Raw genomic sequence first — 25,222 nt, 5'->3', positions numbered from 1 at the left:
GTATGCATTTCTTCAGGGGGCTTTACAACACGGGTCTCATGCTCTTCCCACATCTGAACAACATCAACTCATTTGACCCAAACTTCATTTTGTAAGTAAAGACATAGAAAATATTTAGAAGCACAATATTAAAATCTTAAGTTCAAAAGATTTGTGTATATATATTTTGTAGTTTTTAAATATATTTTTAAAAATATTTTATGGTCAGTATTTATGGTGTGTACTTTTTGTTGGCACTACTAGCACATTTTTGGTTATTTTTTGATTATATGATAAGACTTAAGCCATAAAATATTGAATAAATAACTTCTATGACTCATTACAGATTCAAACACAGTACTACAGCGTTTCATTTGGCTGTTTATTTATTGCAGCTCATGGTTTTTAACAATATTGTAGATGTAGGATAGTTTTTGTGGTTTAAATCTGCTCTTGGGTTTTAATTAGTTTCAATATTATTGTTTATCCTAGTTAACCATCATCATGGTCCAGTGGTATCTAATATGTTTGCATTTGCTAAATAACTTTGTAATACTACTGATCTTAAACTATTATTATATCAATCAAAATATGACTTTTTTCCTCTGTCTCTTACAATGTTACCTAAAATATGTTGTCAGATGAAGTATTTTTTATGTCTTATTTTTTGAAGAGCTACAGTCATGTTGGTCAAATCTGAGCAGTATTTGTGTTGATGTAATCCTACAAGTAAAATCAAAACATACCAGTTCTGAAACTCTTACAAACTAATGAACTCGAATTTAACTAACATTTCATTCAAAACATCTAAACCAGATCAAAGTCATGACTAAACCAAAACAAGTCCTAATTTTAAACGAAGACTGAAGCCAATGTCAATATAGATTAATTCAAGTGAAAATATAACTTCAGAAGACACTGGAGAACCACTGTGTGAGTCATTTGAACTGAAGCACTGGGTCATTTTTGTCTCTTTGCCTACATATTTATTCTCTAGTCACCCTCCTTCATTCACCACTGTCTCCTTATTTTTCCCGTTTCTGACCAATTCCCTGTGAATTTTGTGTCATTCCGTGCAGGGAGATAGTGGATCACCCGTACATGACCGAGATCCCAGCCAACGCATTCCATGGCATCACGACTGAATTGCTGACAGTGTGAGCGCTCTGCACCAACACACCACATTCAAGTCTGAGACACCGATGAGATTATAGCTTTAAAAATAGCACCTCAACCAATAGGGAAAGTCTGTGTAAAGTACATTCTAACACCCATAGGTAGATAAAAGATTAGAAATATACATTATAATCAGTTACTCCGTTTCATTTACTTACATTTACTACACAGACATCTTTACTTAAGTAGCTTTAAAGATGAACTATGTAACTGGTCGAGTAGTATCCACCATTTATGTTGCAATGATCCAAAGTATGAGATTTAACGACGTTGTCACCAGGGTACAATTACAAGTTGTTGATCAGATCTGATATGATTTTCCAAGGTTTTTTTGTGCATTAAAAACACCTATAACTGAATAAATGCAAGACAGAATAATTTAATGCCATATTGTGGAACATTCCAAGCAAAATAATAACATTTGGCAGATGATGGACCCCCGCCAGAAATGTTACATGATAGAACACCTTTAAATATTTGGTATTTCTATTAGGTATTTATTTCTACTGGCTTAAATACTGATATATTTACAAAAAAAAGCTTTACATTAGACTATTTGAAAATGTATTTATTTGGATTTAAACGTTTTGTTTACCTTGTACTTTTAACTGTTTGGCTACACTACCCGCTCCTGCTGTAAGTAATCCCGTTCTAAATCCTCATATCCCATTACTCTCTATGATAACCAATGGAAGAGAAATATTTGCCAAACTGATTCCACGTTGAAAACATGGCCTCGCTATGAACTCTGCTGGAAAAGACTGCAAACCAAGTACACAGATAGAGAAAAGAGATTTGTGCAGGGGCTACTGGAATGAGAGTGGAAGGAGTTGGTACAGAGGACATTTTACTAGGAATTTAGGGGATGTAACCACAAAATTGCGGTGAAGGACAGGCAGACGAAACCTCAGTATTAATGTAATATGTTGCACAAACACGACATATTTTCCACTCACTACATTATGGTTTTAATGCGAAGCCAGATGAAGTGAACGCTCTGCTGTCAGACTCGATCACATGACAAAACTAGACAGGAAGCGTCATGTTATCACCGACGCAGTTAAGTCAAGACCAGATTCCTAATTTTAACTTTTGATTATCGTTAACCGGATACTCCAGAATGTCGTAACGGTGCGGATAGGACCAAAGGATGCAGACCAGAGCAGTTTTAACAGTGTTTATTTACAGCGGTGAAAATGCAGTCTTTAAACAGGTCACAAGAGCAGGTACAGGAACCGGGGAGCGGGAGACGGGTCAGGCGGGTGCGGTGCAGGTAGAGGCGGGCAGGACAGGACCAGGACGGGGATAGAAGCAGGTGCGGTACCAGGGCAGGCGGATCAGACGAAGACCAGAGCGGGGAGCGGGTGACAAACCAGAGACCAGGACCGGACAGGAGACGAGACGAGCAGGAGACGAGACGAGCAGGAGACGAGACGAGCAGGAGACGAGACGAGCAGGAGACAAGACGAGCTGGAAGCGATACCGGGACTGGAACGTGGCGGCAGGAGCTGGGCGAGTAGAGGCAGGAATCTGGAGGGTGCATAAATCCAAATGAGCATTTGCCGGAAAGTACCATATAACAAAGCTTAGCAAGAAACATTCACGTTTTACACGCGGACGGTCTGGCACCGAGTGTAGACTGCCAAGCCTTCTTGTACTCAGCAGCAGGTGGTGGTGATTAGGCTGATGCACCCCAGGTGTGCACGGGAGGAGTCAGGCACTCCACCCAGCTCCAGACACACAGGTAGGGGAGGGGGAGAGAGCACGGGAGGACAGGGAAACTGACATCATGACAGTACCCCCCCCCTAAGGTCCACCTCCTGGTGGACCCCCAGGCTTGTCAGGATGAGCGCGGTGGAAGTCTCTCACCATGTCGGGGTCCAGAATGCGTGCCCTGGGCACCCAGGATCGCTCCTCCGGACCGTAACCCTCCCAATCGACGAGGTACTGGAGGCCCCTACCACGGCGACGAACGTCAATCAGGCGGCGGACGGTGAACGCCGGGTGGCCGTCAATGACTCGGGCGGGCGGTGGGGGATCGGCCGGAGGGCACAGGTCGCTGGTCCGGACTGGTTTAACCTGGGAGACGTGAAAGGTCGGATGAATCCGGAGAGACGGGGGTAACTGGAGGCGCACCGCCGATGGATTTATGATCCTCATGATCTTAAACGGTCCCAGGAATCGGGGGGGACAGCTTACGGGAGTCCGTCTTCAGCGGGACCGTCTTGGCGGAGAGCCAAACCATCTGGCCAGGTTGGTATACGGGCGCCGGGACACGGTGGCGATCGGCCGTCGCCTTAGTGCGCGCTCCAGTCCGAAGAAGGGCCGCCCTGGCCTTCTTCCAGATCCGGCGACAGCGCTGGAGATGGCGCTGAACAGACGGGACGGCGAGGTCCCTCTCCTCCGTGGGAAAGAGAGGGGGTTGATATCCCAGCGATGCCTCGAAGGGGGACATACCAGTGGCGGAACTCACGAGGGAGTTGTGAGCATACTCTATCCAGGGCAGGTGAGTACTCCAGGTCGCGGGGTTGGCGGAGGCTGTGCACCGTAGGGCCGACTCCAGGTCTTGGTTGGCCCGCTCCGTCTGCCCATTAGATTGTGGATGGAACCCGGACGTGAGGCTAACCGTGGCCCCCAAACCGTCGCAGAAAGACCGCCATACCTGAGAGGTGAATTGGGTCCCTCTGTCGGACACGATGTCCACCGGGATGCCGTGGAGTCGGAAGACATGACTGGTCAGCTGGTCGGCAGTTTCTTTGGCTGTGGGGAGCTTAGGCAGGGCAACGAAATGGGCGGCCTTGGAGAAGCGGTCCACAATGGTGAGAACCACCGTGTTCCCCTGGGAAGGGGGAAGGCCCGTCACGAAGTCCAAGGCGATGTGGGACCAAGGGCGACGAGGAACTGGGAGAGGATGCAAGAGACCAGAAGGGGGTGAGTGGGAGGCCTTGGCCCGAGCACATACCTGGCAGGCGGCGACATAAGCCCGGGTGTCTGTGTCCATCGTGGGCCACCAGAAGCGTCTCCTGAGGAGGGAGAGAGAGCGACCGGCACCAGGATGGCAGGCGAAACGGGAGGCATGGACCCACTGGAGCACCTGAGACCGGACAGAATCGGGAACAAACAGTTTACCTGGAGGGCCGTTACCTGGGTCGGGGTCGTTGGTCTGGGCCTCTCGGACGGTGTCCTCGATATCCCAATGGACCGCGGCCACCACACACGAGGAGGGAATAATTGTTTCTGCGGTGACCGGGCTATCCTCCAGGGCGAACTGGCGGGAGAGGGCATCGGGTTTGACGTTCCGAGATCCGGGGCGGTAGGTGAGGAGAAAGTTGAAGCGGCTGAAGAAGAGGGACCAACGAGCTTGACGGGGATTGAGGCGCCTGGCGGACTGGATGTACTCCAAGTTTTTATGGTCGGTCCAGACGATGAATGGTTGCTCCGCCCCTTCGAGCCAGTGGCGCCACTCCTCCAAGGCCAGCTTTACGGCAAGGAGCTCCCGATCCCCCACGTCATAATTGACCTCGGCCGAGGACAATCGCCGGGAAAAGAAGGCGCAGGGACAGAGGCGGTTGTGGGGGTCGAACCTCTGCGAAAGCACGGCCCCCACTCCCGAGTCGGAGGCGTCGACCTCCACGATGAATTGCCGTGAAGGGTCGGGCTGGTGCAGAATGGGAGCGGAGGTAAATAGTCTCTTAAGCTTCTCGAAGGCTGTCTGCGCCTCAGGAGACCAGGCAAACGGCAAAGCAGGAGAGGTGAGTTTAGTTAAGGGCGAGATAACCCTACTAAAATCCCGGATGAAACGTCTATAAAAATTGGCAAAGCCGATAAATCTCTGGAGCTGTCTCCGGCTGGTAGGAACGGGCCACTCAGTGACAGCCTGGATCTTTTCAGGGTCAGCTCTTACTTGGCCCCGCCCCACAATGAAGCCCAAAAAGCTGACCTCCTCTGCGTGAAACTCGCATTTCTCAGCTTTCACGAACAGTTTATTCTCGAGGAGGCGCTGGAGAACCTGGCGAACGTGCTGATGATGCTCCTGGGGGGACCGCGAGAAAATCAAGATGTCATCCAAGTAAACAAAGACGAATCGGTTAAGGAAATCACGGAGCACATCGTTGATGAGGGCTTGGAATACGGCAGGGGCGTTGGTGAGACCGAAGGGCATAACCAAGTATTCGAAATGTCCCAGGGGTGTCTTGAAGGCCGTCTTCCATTCGTCTCCCTCCCTGATGCGCACCAGGTGGTACGCATTCCGCAAATCCAACTTTGAGAAGATGGTCGCACCGTGGAGGGGCGTAAATGCCGAGTCCAGTAAGGGAAGCGGGTATTTATTCTTTACAGTTATATTGTTCAGACCCCGGTAATCAATGCAAGGCCGCAGGGATTTGTCCTTCTTAGCCACAAAGAAGAACCCCGCTCCCACGGGTGAAGTGGACGGGCGGATGATTCCGGCAGCCAGGGACCCACGGATATAGTCCTCCATTGACTCGCGTTCAGGTTTAGACAGGTTATATAGCCTGCTAGATGGTAGTGGGGCACCCGGCAGGAGGTCAATGGCGCAGTCATATGGACGGTGGGGCGGTAAAGAGAGGGCCTTGCTCTTGCTAAAAACCTCCCCCAGGTCGTGATATTCAGCAGGCACCGAGGACAGATTGGGGGTGTCTGGGGACGGATCAGCGACAGGAACGGACCTCCCGGCCGGAGGGAGGGCGGACCGAAGGCACTTGGCGTGGCAATCGGGACTCCAGCCCGAAACTCCGCCCCTGGCCCAATCGAAAACAGGGTTGTGGGCGCGTAGCCAGGGGTAACCAAGGACCAGAGGAGAAGCGGAGGAGGACAGGACATGAAACTGACGGTTCTCTTGGTGGTTGCCGGACAGAATCACGGTGACAGGTTCTGTGATGTGAGTGATGTGCCCCAGAAAACGTCCATTGAGCCCCTGGGCATTTAAGGGGCGTTCGAGGGGCTCCAGGTAGACCCCGAGCTGCTCCGCGACTTGGGCATCAATAAAGTCCCTCTCAGCCCCGGAGTCGATAAGGGCGGAAACGCATAAGGTCTCTGTGCGAACGCACAGGGTGGCGCTGAGCCGCAGTCTATTAGAAGAGTCCAGGATGTGTTGCTCGCCCACCAGTACTCCCAGTGCTACTGGTGGGCCCCCCCTTTTGGCCGAACTGGGCAAGTGACCACATAATGTCCGCGCTCACCGCAGTAGAGGCAAGCCCCGGCCAGACGACGCCTCCGTTGACGCTCCTCGGCCGACACAAGGGTCCTGTCGAGTTGCATGGGCTCATCCGGCGGGGGCGGGGCAGCGCGTGGCTCCGGCGGGACCGGTGACCGGCGTCTCTCTCGGCGACGAGCCCGTAGGCGGTTGTCTATACGGTGAGTGAGGGAGATGAGGGTCCGCAGGTCGGGGGGTTCGTCCCGGGAAACCAATTCATCTTTCAAAGTCTCGTTCAGGCCCCGCACAAACACAGCCCGCAGCGCGCTGTCCGTCCAGTCCAGCTCCGCCGCATGTGTCCAGAATTCAATGGAATAATCCGCTACCGTCCTGGAGCCCTGGCTGAGAGTCAATAACCGGGAGGCAGCATTGTCCTGGTAGTGCGGGTGGTCAAACACCAGCTTAAACGTGGACACAAATTCATTAAAATCCAGGCTATCCACAGACGTCTTCATTAGGCGCGCCTCTGCCCACTGGAGAGCTCTGCCCCGGAGTAATCCACATATATATCGGATCTTGGTGGCCCCCGAGCTGAAACGAGAAGGGCATTGCTGGAACATGAACTCGCACTGGAACAGGAATCCGCGACAGAGGTGAGGTTGTCCAGCATACGGCTCCGGATCCGTGCCTCTCGGCTCCGGGAGGCGTGGCGGCGCTCCGCCTGCAGCAGGCGGGGTGACGAGGAGCGCGGCCACCTGGTGGTTAAGCTGTGCCACCTGCTGGGACAATGTCTGATTTAGCTCCAATAGAGTCCGAATGGATTGTTCATGCTGACCCAGCACCGCCTCGGGGTGAGAGTGCGTGAGGCGGCGCGTCTGGTCCGGATCTGAGCCTGCTTGGTCCATAGTGGCCAGACCGTTCTGTCGTAACGGTGCGGATAGGACCAAAGGATGCAGACCAGAGCAGTTTTAACAGTGTTTATTTACAGCGGTGAAAATGCAGTCTTTAAACAGGTCACAAGAGCAGGTACAGGAACCGGGGAGCGGGAGACGGGTCAGGCGGGTGCGGTGCAGGTAGAGGCGGGCAGGACAGGACCAGGACGGGGATAGAAGCAGGTGCGGTACCAGGGCAGGCGGATCAGACGAAGACCAGAGCGGGGAGCGGGTGACAAACCAGAGACCAGGACCGGACAGGAGACGAGACGAGCAGGAGACGAGACGAGCAGGAGACGAGACGAGCAGGAGACGAGACGAGCAGGAGACAAGACGAGCTGGAAGCGATACCGGGACTGGAACGTGGCGGCAGGAGCTGGGCGAGTAGAGGCAGGAATCTGGAGGGTGCATAAATCCAAATGAGCATTTGCCGGAAAGTACCATATAACAAAGCTTAGCAAGAAACATTCACGTTTTACACGCGGACGGTCTGGCACCGAGTGTAGACTGCCAAGCCTTCTTGTACTCAGCAGCAGGTGGTGGTGATTAGGCTGATGCACCCCAGGTGTGCACGGGAGGAGTCAGGCACTCCACCCAGCTCCAGACACACAGGTAGGGGAGGGGGAGAGAGCACGGGAGGACAGGGAAACTGACATCATGACACAGAAATTGTATTCGATTCAGGTTTATTTATATGACACAATAAAACAGCTTCAATTGACCAAAGTGCTTCACATAAAAGTCAGAGAAAAACAAAAGACAACAGAAAGACATCGAGATTCGTCCACCTCTGTGTTCTAGATAATCTCGGCAGAATGGTGTTGAGAGAAACAATTAAATGCAGACTGGGAGGTTGGTAGTTTGAATCCAGCTCAAGCCATATTCTTCTCACACTGCTGCTTAAATTAAATGTGTTTTAGTAAAGTAAAATGATGGGATTCAGAAGTAAGAAAAGGGCTATTTGAATCCAAGTTATTTATCGATACAGCTAAACAGTTACAGTTAAAACTCTCTAGATCTACAGTGCGGTTTATGGTTCTGGTGTTTTGTTCCAGGGCGTTGTTTGGAAATGGCTTTAAAGAGATTCATCATTATGCCTTCAATGGAACCAGGCTTGAACAAGTGTAAGTACAACATCAACACAAACGTGCAAACACATTTTTTGCACTTTAACAACACCAAAGCAGTATATGACTTAAAATGATAATCTATAATGAATTAAAACACACATCTGACTGTTTTATTGAGGCATATTTGGATTCTGTGCATGTAATAAAACAAAAATTGCATGCATTCTTACTACGAATGGGCATGCCTCTTCATAGATCTGACCTGTAACTTAGTCTGGTGGCTTCTCTGTGGAGATAGTGACTTAGTGACTTATATATAAATATTACAAAATGCTGCTCTCCATGTCTGAGTTTCTGTGTTGTTAGACTGGTTTTATGATGCTACTGTCTCGCCACTTGCAGAATTCACACTTGTTTAACCGATCCCGGGGCACAAAGTGTTTTTTATTGTATCCCATGTCGTTCCAGCCTTTCAGGACACAGAAATGAGCGGATTTAGAGGTTTTACATTTTCTTCAAATGGGTTGTTCAGTATTTGGTCTGGATGAAATCACTCCTGACATCTGGCATGTGTATTTCCTTTCGCCCAAATTGCACTACAAAAGCGGCAGGATCACAGCTACTCTCTGCGGGCCGTCTCATGTGTACTCCAATAGAGACCTAAGCCCGGCTCTTGATTAGCCGGCTGCGGTTCTCATGGGAAAAAATGTATCCAAAAAAGTGTGCCCCTGTCCCATACACGCGGGGACACTAAGCTTTCCGCCACCCGAGAATTGAGTTTTATGCTTGGTTTGCAAAGGATACGTTTCGTTGTGTAGACCAGGCTTGTCTTTGGGATATTATTAATTTTCAAGATTTCAGAAGTATGTTATTTTATAAGGATGCAGCGATACAGGTTTGAGATATTGGCGCCGATCCATCCAAAATTCCTGTGTGGGCCTTTAACTAGATGTATTAAGACTATTTACAGGCTGATCTTTAAACTTACGCTGATCTGTAGTTATTCGCAGGATTAAAAATATACTTAACAAGCATTGATTTAAAGAAATAAATGCCATTCCCAATCTCTATAGTGGCACCGGTTAGTATCAGAATACACTTAAAGCCAAAACAATCGGCACCGAAAAACCCGGACTGGTGCATCCCCACTATTTTACACATCTCCACGACTATACCTCCAAAGTAAGACAAAAATCATTTAACATACTGTTCACTGGTTCATATGAAAAAAATAAGTAGGCCTGTCACGGTAACAAAGTTTGAAGTGCGATATATTGTTGAACTAAATATAGATGATAAACGATAATACTGAAACCAAACAATGAAGCAGAATTAACCCAGAAAAGGATTCTTCAGCTCATATCTTATTATACTACAGTAAAATAACCAAAAACATCCCACTAATGCAAAGAAAAAGTACCTAGGATAAATATTGCCCCCTAAAAATATTGTTCCATCTGTCATGTCTTAGTATTTATTTAGGGCTAGTACAACACCAAAGCAGTATATAACTTACAATTGTTATTTATAATTAATTAAAATACACATTTGACTGCTTTGTTGAAGCATATGTGAATTTTGTGCATGTAATAAAACAAAAATTGCATGTATTCTTACTACGAGTGGACTTGCCTCTCCATAGATCTGACCTATAACTTGGTCTGGTGGCATTTCCATGGAGACTACAAATTATTTCTGAAGTTGTAAATGTTACAAAATAATACTACTTGTAATAAGTAATATTTGGGTTACTTTGAACAGTTTTTTGTAAATCTGGGTACTAAGGGATGAGTATAATTACTTCATACAGTTTCCATAAATCAGTTTGGTCTTGGGGTTAGAAATTTGATTAAGTCAAGTCAAGTTTATATATAAAACAAATTCAAAAACAACCACAGCTGCCCAGAAACAATATGAAGTGCTATCTGGTTAAACTAAACATGCAAAAACAAGATAAAACTAATACAGTACAAATGTTCTACTCAGCCACTGCACACAAATGGGTTTTCAACAAATACTTACAAATATTAAGAGATTTGGCAGTTCTAATACCCAGAGGAAGACTATTCCAGAGTCTGGGACCTGCTACTGCAAAAGGCTGGTCCAATCTCATTTTTAGCAACTTTCAATTAACAAATTATTATTGTTTTGTGTTTTGTTAGACTATGTAATATATAAGATGTATAACAGTTTAAATGTGCATAAAAACACTGGATTTTGTACCAGAACTAAGCAAAAATCACTGGTATCGCTGTAGTCTATCTTTAATAACAGTGTGAGTGAATGACCACACAGATGTTTGCTTTGGCCTGCAGTACGCGTTGAGGTGAGAAGTGAGTCAGGCGGCTTGTCCTGACCAACACAAACTCTCTCGTCTCCGCTGTGGTCCTTATTGGATTTAAGGGCTGTGGGGAGATGTGCTGAGTGTGTTTCAGAGTTCACTGGACTGTCTTACATGAACCGAATTTGAACCAACAACACGAACGAGACCTTCCCTGTAACTCTTCACCTCTCGAATTAGGAAAAATAAACCTTTAAAAGTGCACTGATGAGGAATGGCCAAATATTATGCCGTGCTTTGGGCTGATTGAAATGAAAAGGATTGGCTTTCATTTAATACACGATCACTGTTTTGCTTTGTGTCCAGTGACCTTCACAGGAATAAGTACCTGACTAGGATTGATGAAAAGGCGTTTGGAGGCACCATCAGTGGCCCCATGCTACTGTGAGTATCTCATATAATGTGAAAGTATTTGGGTTTACGTAAGGGTTGCCAAATATATAGATATCCAGATACAAATTGATACTAAAAATAGTATGGAAGCTAGAACGTGTATTGTTACCCACACAAACTACCACACAAGTACCACAAACTTTCAAGAGAGCAGTGTAGTCATGTTTTGAGCTGTTAACTGTTTGCATTTAACTGTTCAAATAAAGCTTTGTGTGCACTCTTTAGGCTGCTGGTCGTTTAAAGAGGGGGGTACGACGGGAATACTACCCCTTCCCGTTGAATGGGTGCTTAGTAACACTGTAAATTAAAACCTGTTGCTAACGCTAGCGGGATTGAAAGAAGTTGCCTGATTGGTCTGTTATTAATGTTCATATCTTGATTCACAGACAAAATAGTGAAATAACCGCATCAGGATCATGTAGCGCAGGTTAATGCAAACATTTTAAGACCACAATGATGAGTCTCACTGCAGCAGTTACAGAGAGAGGGTTGACAATGTTTCAATGTAAAGTGAATTGGAGCCAGAGCCGATGGAGCCAGAAGTGCACCCATGCTCACTTCCTATTTGGAACGTGGCGTCTAGCGCGTTAGCTATGTCCATTTATATATACAGTCTATGGTTAAATGTTAATGTTCTACAAATAAATCTGAATTATATCCCCACTTCTGCAAAGAAAAATGTACACACGATAAATATTAAGCAATATAAAGTCCCTCTAACACTTTTGCTTTGGTAAGTTGATATGTTGCGCACTGAGCCACCGTAGATCTGTCTAAGATTATATTATATTATTTGCACACGAAGGGTTTGCAATAACATTTCTTAGTTATTAGTAATGCCGTAAATTGGGAAAACAGCGAACTTTTAAAACAAAGCTCAACACTGAAGTCATGTTCCCTTACGTTATGTTGATCTAATGACGTATTCGGAGTAACTTTTAATTACATTATCATTTCTGGAAGCGAGTTCGTAGATTTGTATTCTTTTATATTGTTTCACCTGTTGCGATACACCACCTGCTCCCTTATCTCAAACTAACTGCCGTTGCTTAATCGAGAACATCTTCAGTTATGTCCTTTGCAGACGCAGTGACACATCAAATGACCGTGTGCAAGCATGAGTAACTTCAGACTATTTTAAATCTCAAGCTGGTTTCAATGCGTTTGCCACGGCTATCTAGTTCCTATATTAGATCCATTGTGTCTGGTTTTGTGGAGCGAGCGGTGCACAGGTCTTCCAGAGGTACAGGTCCTCACGAGTCCCATTCAGTCATGTGTTGAACATCTGGCAAAAACAAAACGAAATAGTTAAAAAGTCTGCTGCCTCTTCTCCACCCGCACACAATGGGTCCCGCGAGAGGAAACCGAGCTAAGGACCGCGAAGTGGGGAGAGCAAAGGGGAATAAAAAACAATTAGAGTTTAAGAAAAGAAATTATACTTTTGGTGTGGTTGAGTTACAGTTTAATAAGTAGATTTAGATATCGTGGATTCAGGGGATTAAAGTGGCAGTCTGTTTTAGCCTTTGCTCAACTTTTGTAATGGAAAGTCGTGAAAATGAGATTGTCAGCAACATTAGCATGCAATTTGTGTCTCGTATCTATTTATATTCTACTTCAGACTGCTCACCACATCAGATAGGACAAGGGCTCAAACTACACGTCTTAATATATAATAGGAAGTGTGTAGACTTGGCTAGGAAAACAAGATAATTAGGGTCAAAGATTAAGCAACATGTCTGTAAGTGTAAAAACCTGGTGCGGATTATTGCAGAAAGCTGCTTATTTCCATGGTTCAACAAAAAATACGTAGCTGTAGCATTCACAAATTGTATATTATTGTATATGGCACAAATGTATATTATTACATAACAAGCAGAAATAAAACCTCTTTCACAAATGCATATCTAAATGTATACACGTGAAAATGTCAACCCCTTCCTTTGTAAATTCTTAACTTCTGAGCTTCTGTCTTTCCTCTCAGAGACGTGTCTGAAACAGCCATCAGCTCTCTGCCCACTCTCGGGATGGGCAGTCTGCGTGAGCTCAAGGCACGAGACGCCCGGGCCCTGAAGAAACTCCCCCCCATTAAAACTTTTGTGAACCTGCGCAGCGCCAACCTGACCTACCCCAGCCACTGCTGCGGCTTCAAGAACATCAAGAAGAAACTAGGGTGAGACACAAACGACTCGTGTGTCAGTAATGAATTGGCCTGTCACAATAATGAATTTATCGTTCAATATATGAAAGATAGAACTATATATTTTAGGGCTCCATATTTATCGTGGTTACTCTTTGCAAAAGTGGGGAGATTTTTGTTATTTCAGTTGTTATTTCAATATTTGAGCTGCAGAGGGTTGAATAAGTCACTTTTATGGCTGATTATTGGTTAATTATTGGATTTTATTGAAACCTAATCTTACTCAGTGGCATAAAGTACTTTCAATATTATCGTTTATCGCAATATTTCTCTGTAGCAACATATTGTGCTTCAAAATTTGTAATCTTGACTGTCCTAGTAATGAGGAAATCTCGCTGTACAAAGTTATTCTTTTAATAAAGGGCTAATGGGAAGTTTTTTTTTTATTTGAGGGTCAACCACCTGCTTGTCTCCATGGAGATATTATTGCTTTTCCTAGATTGTTACACAGTATTGTACAAACATATCTGTCTTACATATATTCATTAACAGTTTTATTGCTCAAATACCTTGAAACCTGCGCGTCTCCATGTCGATAGATAAGCTTAATGCTGTACTGTGGAACATTGTAGACAAAGCAGATGAGCAGGTGTTGGGCGCTACCAGAAAAGTTACACTATGGTTAATCCTTAATTGGCTCAGAAAAAGAGCTTGGAGTCAGGTAGTCTCTAAAACTACAGCACGAGGTACCTACATGACTATAGATTTTATTAAGGGTGCCAGTATTAGCAGAGGGCACTGTAAAAGGTACTAATGAGTGGCGTAAGTGTTGGGTTAGCTGCCGTAGAGCGGTGTGGACGTTGGCAGGGTGTGAATCAACCGTCTGACACGTTCACCTATAATGTCTGAAGCACGGCTGTAATTACTGTCACTCAAAGCTGTTATTGTTGGGGAGAGGTCTCAGACTGACTAACAGCGCTCGAGGCGTGCACTCATTATAAACGTGCCGTGCTACAGTTAGAGCTTTGGGCTTTCCCCTAAATTCACAGGGATTGTTATATCAACCCAAAAGTGGTTCATCATGTACATTTTAAGTTTAAAGCTCGGATTTCAGGCGAGATCATATAGAGGCTAGGTACAACTGTAATTTGTGTTTTAAAAAAAAAATCTTCAACATAGAGAATATGCCCATTTTGCTGTCTGCTTACTTCAGGATAGAGTCTAGAGTACTGTTACAATATTTTCAGGTATTTTTACAGTCTTTTTCCCTCTCTGTTCATGCGCTGTTATTCATTTTTGATTATGCAACACTGTTAAGTACCAAAACTTTATTTAGTTGGAGTCAGTAGTGATCAAAACCAGGCTAATTAAAAAGTTTTTAATTTTGTTTTTCTCACTCAACAATAGTTCCCTCACTTCCAACCAACTTAAATTCTATTGTAGATCTATCTATTAACAGTATCTATATTTCTATTTTCTTTCAGCTATCTGGAGTACTTTCTTTGCAACTTAACCGCTTTCAACGACCAGCACCACAAGCGCTCGGTGGGACCCTTACTCATGCCCTCCCTCCAGGATGACGTCATGTCCGACCCCGTCCCAGACCAGGAGACCAACGAGGACTTCCTGAAGGAGCAGGGTTTCCACAGCAGCCTGCACTACCATCTCTATTTCGGGGGCCAGTCTGACGACGTCGTGGGATTTGGAAAGAACTTTAAAAACCCCCAAGAGGACAATACCCAGTACTTCGATAGCCAGTATAATTACATAGTGTGTGATGATCGGGCGGAGGTAGCGTGCTCGCCTGTCCCGGATGAATTTAACCCTTGCGAGGACATCATGAGGTTTACCTTCCTTCGAGTGACAGTGTGGTTTGTTAGCTTGCTAGCCGTTCTGGGCAATGTCGTAGTTCTCATTGTTTTGCTAACTAGCCACTACAAGCTATCCGTCTCCCGCTTTCTAATGTGCCATTTAGCCTTCGCCGATCTTTGCATGGGAATATACCTACTTCTTATTGCTTCTGTAGACCTCCACACAAGAAGCGAGTATTTCAATCACGCTATAGACTGGCAGACAGGCCCCGGTTGCGGACTAGCTGGATTTTTTACCGTTTTTGCTAGCGAGCTATCGGTATACACGCTGACAGTGATCACGCTAGAACGGTGGTACGCCATCACCTTTGCCATGCGGTTGGATAGAAAGCTACGGCTCTGTCATGCTGCGGTTGTCATGGTAGCCGGGTGGATTTTTTGCTTTATATTAGCACTACTTCCGCTAGTTGGCGTTAGCAGCTATCAAATGGTTAGCATATGTCTTCCGATGGATACCAAATCAACAGCAGCTCAAGTTTATATCCTTTTCGTGTTACTTCTCAACATCGTAGCATTTTTTGTAATATGTGCTTGCTACTTTAGAATATATTGCGCAGTACACAACCCTCATTATCGTTCTGGGTCAAAAGATACCAACATTGCTAAGCGTATGGCCGTGCTAATATTTACCGACTTTCTCTGCATGGCGCCGATTTCGTTTTACGCTATATCCGCAGCTATGGACCGCCCCCTTATCACAGTGTCCAATTCTAAAATCCTATTGGTTCTGTTTTACCCGCTCAATTCTTGCGCTAATCCATTCCTGTATGCTATTTTTACCAAAGCGTTCAGAGGAGACGTTTTCATTCTCCTCAGTAAAGTGGGGTTATGCCAGCAGAGGGCGCAGTTGTTCAGGGGGCAAACCGTTTCGTCGAAAGGGAGTAGCGGGACGTCGCAGATTCGGAGGGGAAGGGACAAAAACGTGGAGGCGCAGAAGAGGTCCATCTCGGAAAATGCTCTGGACAAACTTCTCAGAATACAGTAGCAGACCAGTCCTGATGAAAGCCAAAGTCTATTTAGTACGTGAGAGTCTATTGGCAAAGCTACTTGAACTTGTTCTTCTTTTTCCTGTTTTGAGTCAGTAATTTTAACGTTGGCCCATGAATCGTCAACTAGTTTCAATAAGGAAGTGCCTTACTATTACAGAACACTGCAGTTTTTAGTCATGGTAAGTTTTATTTGTGAAACAGCTAGAATCATATAAGTGCAGTATTTAACCAGGTTTATAACAGGACTAAGCCAGGTCTAAAACAAGACTGAATCATGACCATAAAGATAAATAACATTGGTTATTATAAATTGAATAAAGATAGAAGTAAAGATCCTGTTTAACCTTGATGTTAACAGTTAGGGTTTTAGTTAGATCTAAATATCCTGTTGTATATCTTAGAGTAATCATATATTTCTACCATTTAACACTTAAAGGGGCACTTTGTAACTTTTCTGGCATTGGACATATCTGTCTAGAATGTATGTCGTTATGGGTGTTTTTAGTGCTCAAAAAAAAACTTGAAAAACATGCATGCTTACTGTGAGCAGTGGTGGAAGAAGTACTCAGTTTTGTTAAGTAAAAGTACAGACACTGCAAGAAAAAAAGAAAAAAATCAAGTAAAAAAGTAGTTGTAAAGAACTTGTTTAAACATTTACTTAGAGTAAAAAGTAAATGTATTTCACACAGATTTTCAGGTCTTATTAATCTTCAAATATAGTGATTTTGATACAGATTTGTGTTGAATTTTGTTCAACTGAAACAACTAAATCAATCGTTTAACTGTAGCTGTTTTTATTTGTATATGTTTGTTTGCTTAAACTATGAATGTGTTAAAAATAAATCCCACAGCACGTCTGAAACAATAATAAAAAAAACTTTAACTTTTTTGTCCAGTTCAAAATTGTAATAGAAAGTACACATTCTCTCAAATCCTCTTTAAAATGTACTGAAGTAAAGTACAGATACCTAAAATCTTACTCAATTACAATACTTTACTACTTTTACGTCGTTCTTTACTTTACATTCCACCACTGACTGAGCGGTATCACTTCCCCACAGATCTGGCCTATAATTTGTAATTTGTTCAGTTGTAGCTTCACTTGTCTTTGTAGCAATAAATTCAACCCCACACTGTTCAACATTCAAAGAAAAGCAACAACATTTTGAGAAAAGCGAGTGGCGTATCCTCCACCAGAAAAGTTACATAACGCACCTTTAAGAGACGTTGCAAAGATAAAAATCCAAACTTCTGTATCAGTTTCATGTGACAGCTGCTTTCACAATCTCTGTAGGTGAGTTTTTGGTTACAGCTGTTGGAAAAATCTGAAATACAAACTCGCAGTGAAAAAAGTGGGTGAGATTATGAGATGAATATTGAGAATGATTTTGAAAGAAATATATTGAGTGTAAATACACGCTTTATAAGAAGTATTTATAATGTATGAATCATCAACTGCACTTAAGATTTGACACATTTGTGAAACACGCAATACTTTTATTCACAATGAACGACATAATTCCAGTGTATATTTTTGTAATATTTAAGCTGCACTGTGGAAAATAATTATTCTGCGTATTCTGTACTACAAAACTACTATATTTGCTTTATCTTATTCGCAAATGGCATAAAAACCACAAAAGGACAAACTGGTGCATAATCTGTCACATTTTTTTAGAGTGGCATAGCTTTGGAATGAGTGCAGTGTCCTCCAGCAGCATTTTTTTTTGGGGAGAAAATTAATACTGTTTTATGCCCACAACGAGATCCTTTTGTTTTGCTCAAACCCACAGATAATTTATCCCATATTTTTGGTTAGTCTGTTGTTTGAAATCAATCTAAATTTGACTGTGCTACATTTAAAGACGCAAAATACATTTTCAAAAAGCAGGTCAACTAAGGGTGCGTCCACACACGTCATACACCTATTAAAATTAGGTCCACCTTGTGATGTCATGAAGTGGTAGTTTTCAATTTAACAGCTCCTTTTACCTTTTGTTCTGTAGGGATTGGCAATTCCAGGTCTGAAATGATCCAAATGTTTCTAGTGAAGGTGTGTGGAGTTTAAAAACACAGCGGAGCACTTCCTGTATATACACATGACATCACAAGGTGGAACAGAGTGTTTTGGATTTTTCTGAGAGAACTCCAGGTCTGTTTGTGATGAGAAAATAACATAATATCGGCCCTTTAACCTAGAAAACCTGGGCTAGAACATGGAAGAACTTAGTCTACAACTCAGTCTACTTCCATTTTTTATTAAATTGTAGTGGAGACAAGCCCAAGTTACAGATCAGATCTGTGGAGGGCGTATCATCTCAGTACAAATCATGTTTTTCAACGTATTTTGGAGCAATATTATTGAATAAATGCAAAATATTTAAGTTTAAAGGCGTACTGTGGAACATTACAAGCAAAGTGATATTATTTGTTGGCTAAGAATGTTCCACAGTGTAGCATTAAAGTTATCTGCACGTGGAGACAAGCCCAAGTTACAGGTCAGATCTGTGGAGGGCAAACCATCACAGTACAAATCATGTTTTTCAATGTATTTTAGAGCGATATACGGTAAACACCTGTTATATATGAATACGTTTAAAGGCGTACTGCGTAACATTACAAGCAAAGCGATATTATATTCATGAAGACAAGCAGGTGACAAACACTCCACCAGAAAAGTGACCAGTAAAGTGTCTTTTGTCAGTAATATTGCGCTGTACACCAACAGTTTCACCCAACTTGTGTAAAATGTGTGAAGTTTTTGTTATTTCCAGATGCTAAATGCTAAGCTAAACCATGTAAGGTGACTGCTGTTGTGATATTAAGCTCTATAATAATAAATGTAACTGAAAGGATAGCCCCGTTTGGTTTATTTACCGGTGTAGATGTGCATGGGAACCGTTTGCAGACACGCTCAAAGTTGATCGTCCTTAGTGTGAGGAGTTCATTTACAAAAGCAAAAACACCAGAGCATGTTATGATTAGGAGCCCTTTTAAACAAATTACACACTGGTATGATAATCACAAATATATATTCTATAGTAGTGTCTCGTCTGGTATGCTAGGATTGTTTTTCCAAGCACAAACTGAGATATTTTTCCATCCTTGAGTGACTTCTACTCCACGGAGATAGCTCAGGCCTAAAGTAAATACGGCGTAGACACGTGCTGCTCTGTGTTTTTAGCTTTTAAATAGCTAAACTAATGGACATCTCCAACCGGTGGCTGCTTAACATCTGGTTAGCATTTTTGGAGTCTGGGTGACAGTTTTACATGGGTGATTTGGGGGGTAGAGGGGGAGTTGTTCCAGGAAAAGGGGATTATTTCAGAGATTTTCTTAATTTTACTTGCAAACTAATGGAGGAGATACGCGAGTAGACAGCTGGACACTGCTATGGTAATGATCGGAGTGATAATCTGTGCTGGTATCGCTTTGGTCGGATGATGTCAGAAAAAATGGATTTGGAGATGACTCTTTTATGAGATTTGGACACCTCAAAAAGACAACTGCACAAAGCTTGAATTGTCCAACCTAATTTTTTTTTGTCATTCTATATTCTGTGAAGGACATACCATACAGTATTACGCTATTTTCTAATGTTCCTCATCAAAAACATACCTAGAGTTGTGTTTTGTTTCCTTCACACATGCTTAACGCACAAATCCTGCATATTTAGGCTGAGCTCTTCTCTCAAGACAGAAAAAAACACTCCGTTCCACCTTGTGATGTCATGTGGTGATACAGGAAGTGCTCCGCAGTGTTTCTAAACTCGATGCATCTTCACTAGAAACATTTGGATGATTTCAGCTCTGGAATCGCCAATCTCTGCTAAACAAAAGGTAAAATGTAGCCGTTAACTTGAAGACTGCTCCGCTATGACATCACAAGGTGGAACAGAGCATTTTGAGGTTTGGAGATGTAGTGTGAATGAAACAAAACACAACTCCGGGCATGTTTTTATGAAGTAATAAAATTTTAACATGGCTTAAAGCTCACATAATATGGGACCTTTAAACCTTTTTTATTTTTTTTATTTCTGGGGGTCAGCCACCTGCTCGTCTCCATGGAGATGATGCTTTGCGAGCTTTACCAGGAATGCTCCACTTTATGGCATTCAGCTTTTTATTGCTCAAAACTACTTGGGAAAACATGCATTATATTACTGTGAGCTGGCTCGCCTCTGCACAGATCTGACACTTAACACTTAGCCTGGTGGCATTACCTGCTTGTAGCTATTGAGATAAGTACGTTTAATGCCGTACTGTAGAACATTTCGGGCTAACTTGTGCATTTCCATTGTTTCAGACCTTCCACAACCTATTGATGTGACAAAATAAGGACGTTCCGCCTTTCAAAAAAGATACATTGTGTTTTAAATAGTTCATCGCTATGGCAACAGTCGTAACTTCTCATCATTCCGAAACCCCCGTATAGTCAGATCTAACCATTTTTCCGTCAATAATGAAACAACAATTCAAACGTTCATGTGCTGACTTTAAACCCGCAATCAGAATCGAGCTCGTCAGATATTTTTTTCCAGTGTTTTTGTCCATCTCCTCCACTCGGCCGGACCAGGAGAGCCCTTTAAAAGCCCGCCGCCCACTCCTGCGTCTCTGCCCGGCTGCTTCACCGAGGGCCCCTCTCTCTGCCTCTCCAAAGCTGCACTCATTTCATCACAGTGTAAGTGTCAAGGCCCCTCAACATCAACGTCACGCGCCCCCAGAACGTCCGCAACGGAGCAGAGGAAGCGCACCAAAAAAACAATGTGGAAACGGTCGCCGCGGGGTCCTTATTTTACACTATTTGAATATTTTAGACAAAGTAGTGCAATTTATTTAGAAGATACGGGAAATGTACAGGGTTTTCCTTCTCTTTCCGCTCTGTGAACTCAAATAAGCAGGACACTTCTGGGAGAGTTCAGCTAAGTTGGTTTAAAACGTTTTATGCATTATTAAAGGTATTTCACTTTACCGACGGGGCATTGGCTACTCGCTCGTCTCCGTGGAGCTGTTAAAGCCTTGCCTGGAACATTAGTTATGAAATCAGTATGGCGTTAAACGTATTTATCTTACTTTTTTTTGCCATTTGCAGGTGTTTTTTTTTATTGCTTTTTATTAAGAAATGTTGTAAAATGGCTAGATAAATGCACTTTACTGCAAGCGTGCTTACTTCTCCGCAGATCTGACCCGTAATTAGGCCTAGTGGCATCACCCGCTCATCTCTATGGAAACAGATAAGTTTACAAATAAAGAGTACGCTAATAATGTCTTACTCTAAACTCTGTAGTACAACTTGAGACAGACGGCAGTGTGGTTTTCAGTCTCCCATCGCCATCGGTTCAAATCGCATTCAAAAACAGGCAAGATGAATGATGTGTCTTGCTCATGGACACAATGGCAGAAGTTGGGTTGGTGTTGAACTACCAACCTTCGACAGAACGCTCAGCGACTTCTGTCCAATGAAATCTTGCACTGAAAATGTTTGCGTACTTCAAAAATTAAAGGAGAAATAAGACAAACTATTACTTTTGCTATACTGCCTTTGAACACCGTCTCTATAGAACACGGGTTTTTTGCGACGTTCGGTGAAATCGGAGCGGCGTGGCTGAGCGGAGGAGGTCAGAGTGTAACATTAAAGATTCAGCGCGTTCCCGGGAACACCAAATCCCTGCATTAGTGATGTCACTGCCTGCATTTCACTATGGGCCAGTGAACATGGAGGGGCTTAACATGCAGAGCAGAACAGGCTGAGAGGCAGCTATGCAAACAACACTTCAGACTTTTGGCCCGTGCACTGGATATACATTAAAAGTGAACGTTCCAGAATGATTTTCGCGTTAAAGCTGCACTACGTGACTTTTCTGGAGGACGTTCTGCCATCTGTTTGTCTCTACGGTGATGTTATTGCTTTGTCTGGTTTGTTCCGTGCTTATCCATCTTGTATTTATTCTATTACAGTTGTTTTTTATGGAAAGAAAAATACCTCGAAAACATGAATTCTTTATGTGAGCGGACTCGCCTCTACCCAGATCTGACCTGGAACTTGGCCCTGGTGGCGTTGCGTGCTCGTCTCCATGGAAATGTGACTGATATTGATTCAAAATGATACATATTTTTGTCAGCTCTAGCAATACAAATCAATTAGTTAATGTTTCTCATGAATTTTGTGTGCGTGTTTTCCAGTCGCACCAGCCAAAAAAAGTAAAAATATAAATTGTATCAGAGTATAAGTCGCACCCCCAGCCAAACTATGAAAAAGTGCGACTTATAGTTTCTTTAAAGTCAAAACTTGATCTCAAAAAACTTTAGTCGGGAGGTAAAAATAACAAGCACAGTAAATATAACCCCTCAAATGATAAGTACTTTTTACTTTTCAATCCAGCCCAAAATGTAGTGGAGTAAAAAGTACACACTGTAAAATCTACTTAAGTACCGATACCTAATTACTTTACTACGTTCCACCACTGCCTGTTAATGAACAAATAATAGATTTAATGTCATACCGTGGAACATTCCAGGCTAAGCAATAACAACAACATCCCCACTGAGACACAAAAGTACAACAAAAGTACATGAACCATTTACCGGACTCGCCTCTACCCAGATCTGACCTGGAACTTGGCCTGGTGTGCAACATTCAAGGCAAAGCAATAACATGTCCATGATGAAAAGCAAGTAGAACCGTCCATAAGAAAAGTTACATGGTGCAGCTTTTTAATGCAAATATTAAGACATTTGTGTACGTTGTTTTGCGTATGGTAATAGTTCAGGCCCTTAATGGCTGCCCTCACCGTATTAGACCTCGATCTACAGAAAAACAATAGTGATATTTAGTATGCGGAGGATGGGTTTTGTAAATATGAGATAAATGATGTCGACACCCTGCATCCCTCTTCAAAGATGGATTGTTTTTCCTGACAAAAATGGCTTCTTTAACTCCCCTCTTAAACCATTTCTTTTCTTTGGCTAAAATCTGTACCTCAGTATCGTCAAAGTAGAGGTTAGCGGCTTTGAGATGGAGACGTACGACAGACTCGACACACTCGTCCAGTTGACAGAATTGATTTTTTCCTTTTACTACGGCTCATACTTCGACGACAGACAACAGTCATTTATAGATGCCATTTATTTAAAGCAAAATCCTTTCTGGCGAAGCTGTAATTACCCTTTTCACGATGATTATTTTAAGTATTTTTTACAGGATTGCCCGGGTACAATACACACTAGATAACGGGATATCGCAGGCTACTATTATAAACAACACCGTGGACTGGGGAAAAACGAAGGTCACTTCCTAAAAGTCTTAAAAATCATCGTGTTTCTTATCCAAACGTGCCCGCTGCTGATTACATTAAATCGAACGCACCAGGCCCATAAGTGACAGAGTTAACCTTTCCCGGGGAGTTATTGCTTCTCTGGTTAGTTTATGTGACAACAAACAAACAATCGCCGGAAAAGGTCAGAAATGAGACGAACTTCATCTGGATTCAATGACTTTAGGACTGTTTATTATCAAGAAACTACAGCTACAGGAGGAAATTTACGCAGGCTGGAATTAATTAATTTTTTAATATATACAAGCTTGATTTTTGTGGTGAACTGGGTTTTCAAAATGGATTTCAAAATGTTTTTTTTCCTCTAATGTGGTCTTAGTGGTGGTAGCTATTCTCATTTTTGGAAACTTCTGATTGATAAACTCATAATTTTTTTCATTATAATCCAAGAGATGCTGTTTCTGCGAGGATTTTTTAATTAATTAACTATGAAAAATGAAGAAAAATGTTGTACAGGGGATTTGTGGTTAAGATCTTCGCCCTAAACTTGCTCAATAAATGATTAGTAAGATCCTTTGTTTTGAACTCGAGATTTTGTTACACCCAAATGAAGAAGCTAACAATTTTTTTTGCTCTCCAAATCTGAAATCTGCTTTTTTAAGTGTTTTTAAGTGCATATTTGAACTGCATGTGACCCAAATATTACTTTTTCAGAACCGATTTCCGATTTTTTGCGTTATCTATACACGTTTTTGGCAATGTCTCGTCAATATCGTGTTTCTGTGTATCCCAGACGATTTGCAGTTCATGAGAAAACTTTAAAATGACTTAACTAGATGAGAAAATACATTGTTGTAGTATTGATTTTTAGGTCAAACTCCAATTATTTTTTTGGATTTTGTTTACAGTCCAAAAATTTAACCACTACAACTCTTCACCCTGACCCGTAAACTTGCAGTACAAATGATCGTTATGGCTGGAACTCTTGAGATTTCGTAGCTTGAAAATTACAACGTCCAAACGAAGAAGTTAAGAATTTTGCGGCTCTATAAATTGGACTGTAAAACCCGGAGTATGATTTTCACGGGAGACTTGATATTTTTCAGACCAACCCTCCACACCAGACATTCCAGGAGGGGCACCATCAGACTCTCCAGAGCCCCATTACGAGGCTCTGTCTGATGCCCAGGAGGAGCAGGAGAACAGGGGAAGGATTTCTGTACAAGGCCTGGATCTGTACAGTGCTGCAGTTTAAATTAAAAGCTGCATTATGTAACTTTACTGGTGGACGGGCTGCCGAGCGCTTGTCGCCACGGAGATGTTACTGCTTTGCGTCGAATGCTCTACAGCCGCGTTACGTCCGTCTAAATCTGTGGAAACAAGGATGTGACACTGCTAGGTTAGGTCTGTGGAGTGGAGAGGAGAGATGCTAACAGTAGGAATGAATGTTTATATGAGTACAGTATATGTGAGTGGTACAAATATCTGTTTACAGTGGTGGATGAAGTACGGTACTCAATTTTGTATCACATTAAACTTAAAAGTATTTAGGCAGCCGTTTAAAAATGTACTTCAACAAATTAACACTTGTGTGAAATACTCTTAAAGTTGTTTTTATGGAAAGAAAAATACCTCGCAAACATGAATTCTTCCTGTGAGCGGACTCGCCTCTTCCCAGATCTGACCTGGAACTTGGCCCTGGTGGCGTTGCATGCTTGTTTCCGTGGAAATGTGACTGATATTGATTCAAAATGATACATATTTTTGTCAGCAGTAGCAATCCAAGTCAATTACTTAATATTTCTCATTAATTTTGTGTGCCATATTTTCCGGAGTATAAGTCGCACCAGCCAAAAAATGCATAATAATGAAGAAAAAAACTAAAAAAATAAATCGTGTCTGAGTA

At 43.1% G+C, this 25,222-nt stretch overlaps 1 protein-coding gene across 1 annotated transcript in view; it reads left to right on the top strand.

Moving 5' to 3' along the window:
- Positions 1 to 16,083, top strand: part of tshr (thyroid stimulating hormone receptor) — a 31,520-nt gene extending 15,437 nt beyond the window's left edge. Inside the window, exons 5-10 of the mRNA XM_033990829.2 lie at positions 17 to 91; positions 1,059 to 1,136; positions 8,298 to 8,366; positions 10,960 to 11,037; positions 13,028 to 13,216; positions 14,668 to 16,083. Coding sequence (XP_033846720.1) covers positions 17 to 91; positions 1,059 to 1,136; positions 8,298 to 8,366; positions 10,960 to 11,037; positions 13,028 to 13,216; positions 14,668 to 16,039 — 1,861 coding nt within the window. The 3' untranslated portion in view covers positions 16,040 to 16,083. The remainder of the gene's footprint in view (positions 1 to 16; positions 92 to 1,058; positions 1,137 to 8,297; positions 8,367 to 10,959; positions 11,038 to 13,027; positions 13,217 to 14,667) is intronic.
- Positions 16,084 to 25,222: the final 9,139 nt, after the last annotated feature.

Source organism: Periophthalmus magnuspinnatus, chromosome 24 (assembly GCF_009829125.3).
Source record: "Periophthalmus magnuspinnatus isolate fPerMag1 chromosome 24, fPerMag1.2.pri, whole genome shotgun sequence".
Lineage (NCBI taxonomy): Eukaryota > Metazoa > Chordata > Actinopteri > Gobiiformes > Gobiidae > Periophthalmus > Periophthalmus magnuspinnatus.
The sequence above is the reverse complement of the archived record's forward strand: the minus strand, read 5'-3'. Positions and strand labels throughout refer to the sequence as shown.